The sequence below is a fragment of the Nerophis lumbriciformis genome, linkage group LG19, assembly GCF_033978685.3.
Source record: "Nerophis lumbriciformis linkage group LG19, RoL_Nlum_v2.1, whole genome shotgun sequence".
Taxonomy (NCBI): Eukaryota; Metazoa; Chordata; class Actinopteri; order Syngnathiformes; family Syngnathidae; genus Nerophis; species Nerophis lumbriciformis.
Window position 1 is genome coordinate 16,749,125 of NC_084566.2, and position 2,500 is coordinate 16,751,624.

The 2,500-nt window shown below is 37.5% G+C and overlaps 1 protein-coding gene across 1 annotated transcript in view; it reads right to left on the bottom strand.

The window, feature by feature from the left end:
• The window catches only part of LOC133618782 (5'-AMP-activated protein kinase subunit gamma-2-like), a 70,226-nt gene extending 68,347 nt beyond the window's left edge, over positions 1–1,879 (bottom strand). The window contains exon 1 of the mRNA XM_061979488.1: positions 1,710–1,879. Within this exon, the coding sequence (XP_061835472.1) occupies positions 1,710–1,793 (84 nt within the window). The 5' untranslated portion in view covers positions 1,794–1,879. The remainder of the gene's footprint in view (positions 1–1,709) is intronic.
• Positions 1,880–2,500: the final 621 nt, after the last annotated feature.

Consider the following 2,500-nt stretch of genomic DNA (forward strand, 5'->3'; position numbering starts at 1 on the left):
AAAATCCAACTCTGACCTCGCCAAGAATGTATGTGACCTACTGTCAGGGCTCAGTGGAAAATTGTGTTAAAAGGAGGAACAGTTAAAAGTACACAAATACATCAAGATACTGGACAATGAATATGACATCATCTCGACTGCAAGAAAAATGAAAGAAACATGCAAATACTGATGCAGTCTGATGAAACAAAGCTATCCACAAATAACTACAACAACACTGCAATAATGACACATTGCAACACTGGTGTCTTTTTAAAAATGTAGCAACACTGCAGCAACAATACATTTCAATCAGGTGATATTATTTTATGTAACATGTTCAAAACAAATAATACTCCGCTCATGTACAATATGAAAAAGCATTAAAGCCCTTAAAGTGAAGTTATTGCTTGATGACAAACGTTATCAGGGTAAAAAGATAGCAAGTGTATGGTTAAAGTCCACAGTGATATAGGGTAAGTTCAAAAGTCTAATAAGGGCAGAAAACCAAAAGGCCAGATAAAATAAACATATAGCTCTTGGGGATTCTTACTTTGCATTGTCCCGTTTAAATAAACAAAGTTAAATGTGCGTTAGGCACACCTGCACATCAATCTAATTAGATCCTACTGACATGTATACTTAATTACCCTGGCTGCAGTGGTGTGCAAGTGCACTGCATTTAACTGAGAGGTTGAGTTGAGTTGAGTTTGAGTTTATTTGGAACATGCGTGCATACAACATGATACATCACAATTTCCAGTTTCTCTATTCAACATGTTCGAAAAGGAGTAGGAAGAAGGAGCGTTTATTTAATCCTACCCCTTTTCCTTTACATAGCAGTTGCTAAAACTTTTGTTCACTTCCTGTTCTCCATTTATTCACAATATCCTCCATAAGTAATACCAATAAATAATAATTGGTGAAGTTATATTTCATATGGTGAGATGAGTAAGATTATCCTGAAAATGAATGGATGGATGAGATCAATTCAGAATGTGTATCATGGTTCTTCTTTGTACTTTGTAAACACTTTAAGTTCTTGAAGTGGATCATATTAGTACATTGTTTGATTTATTTGCTTAATCCATTCCATAATTTAGTTCCACATACTGATATACTGAAGGTCTTAAAGTGTTGTATGTGCATACAAATGTTTTAAATTAAATTTTTCTCTAAAATTATATTTCTCCTCTTTTGTTGAGAAGAATTGTTGTACATTCTTGGGTAGCAGGTTATAGTTTGCTTTGTGCATCATTTTAGCTGTTTGCAAATTCCCTATATCGTGGAATATTTTGATTCAATAAATAAAGGGTTTGTATATCAAACATTATGTATTATTCTAACTGATATTTTTTGTAACACCGTTGATGAATGAAGTGTACTTTTGTAGTTATTTCCCCATATTTCTGCACAATAACTAGCGTATATAATATTAGGTGTCCCTAATATTCTGTCCTTCATGTATTAAATATGGCGACCAAAATATTTTTGATCAAAACTTGCTCGCTAAAGCATGACTCATGTTGTTTGTTTTTTTAATAAAGTTTGCTGGGCACACCCCTACACGAATACAACTGCTTAAAAAATGGGGTTAAAATTGTGTCATTTAAAAATGTGTGTTTTGATGTCAGCAAGCGTCGCATGCGGTTCAATAACTTCCGGTCCAAAACAACGCGCAGTAAATAGTCGACGCCTGCGATTAAAAAGGTAATATTAGTCAAACTCACCGGCATATTAATACGCAGACTTCTCTTCCTCTTGGGCAGCTTTTTGGAGCCTCCCTTGCCGGACTCCATCACCGTGCTTCCCATTTTCCCTGCGAATAAAGGGCTGAATCACGGCTGCAGTCTGCCAACAACAAACCTCCTCCTCGCTTTAACAACACTGGCGCCGTGCGTGCCACCAGGAAGTAGGCGGGGCCATACAGCAGAAAGTAGGCGGGGCCATACACGAAGGCAGGGCACGCGTCGACAAATGGCTTTCGACGGCGTGATGTCTGCAGGCGTTACGGTACTTTCTCTTTCTGACACCCGCTGAGGGAAAAACGCAGCTTAAATTGAGGTACGTTGTCATAATAATGTAAGGAAACTCACGTCACGGTGAAGACTGAATGGCGGGCAGACGTCCGACCTTGCAGAGCATCATCACACCAACCTTGAAGTTATTTTTTGTCCAGATTGTGAGGCACCGTTGAAGAAGATAGCAGTGTCATCAAAACATATTTTGCAAGACTTTCAAGGACGATTCTCACATTGGACACCTGCACAGTCTACAAAAAAACTAAACAATACCCAACATGCTCATTTTAAACTCCAGGAGGTTGTTCAAATTCAACCAAATGACAAAAAATTTAAGCTACACAAAAAGTACCTGATAATGTTTCCCACTTTATCGTTATGGTATTAGTCAGGCCTGGGCAAATATTTTGACTCGGGTGGCCAAATTTAGAGAACAAAATGTGTCTGGGGGCCAGTATATCTATCTATGTATACATATATAAATAAATAAATGATAAATG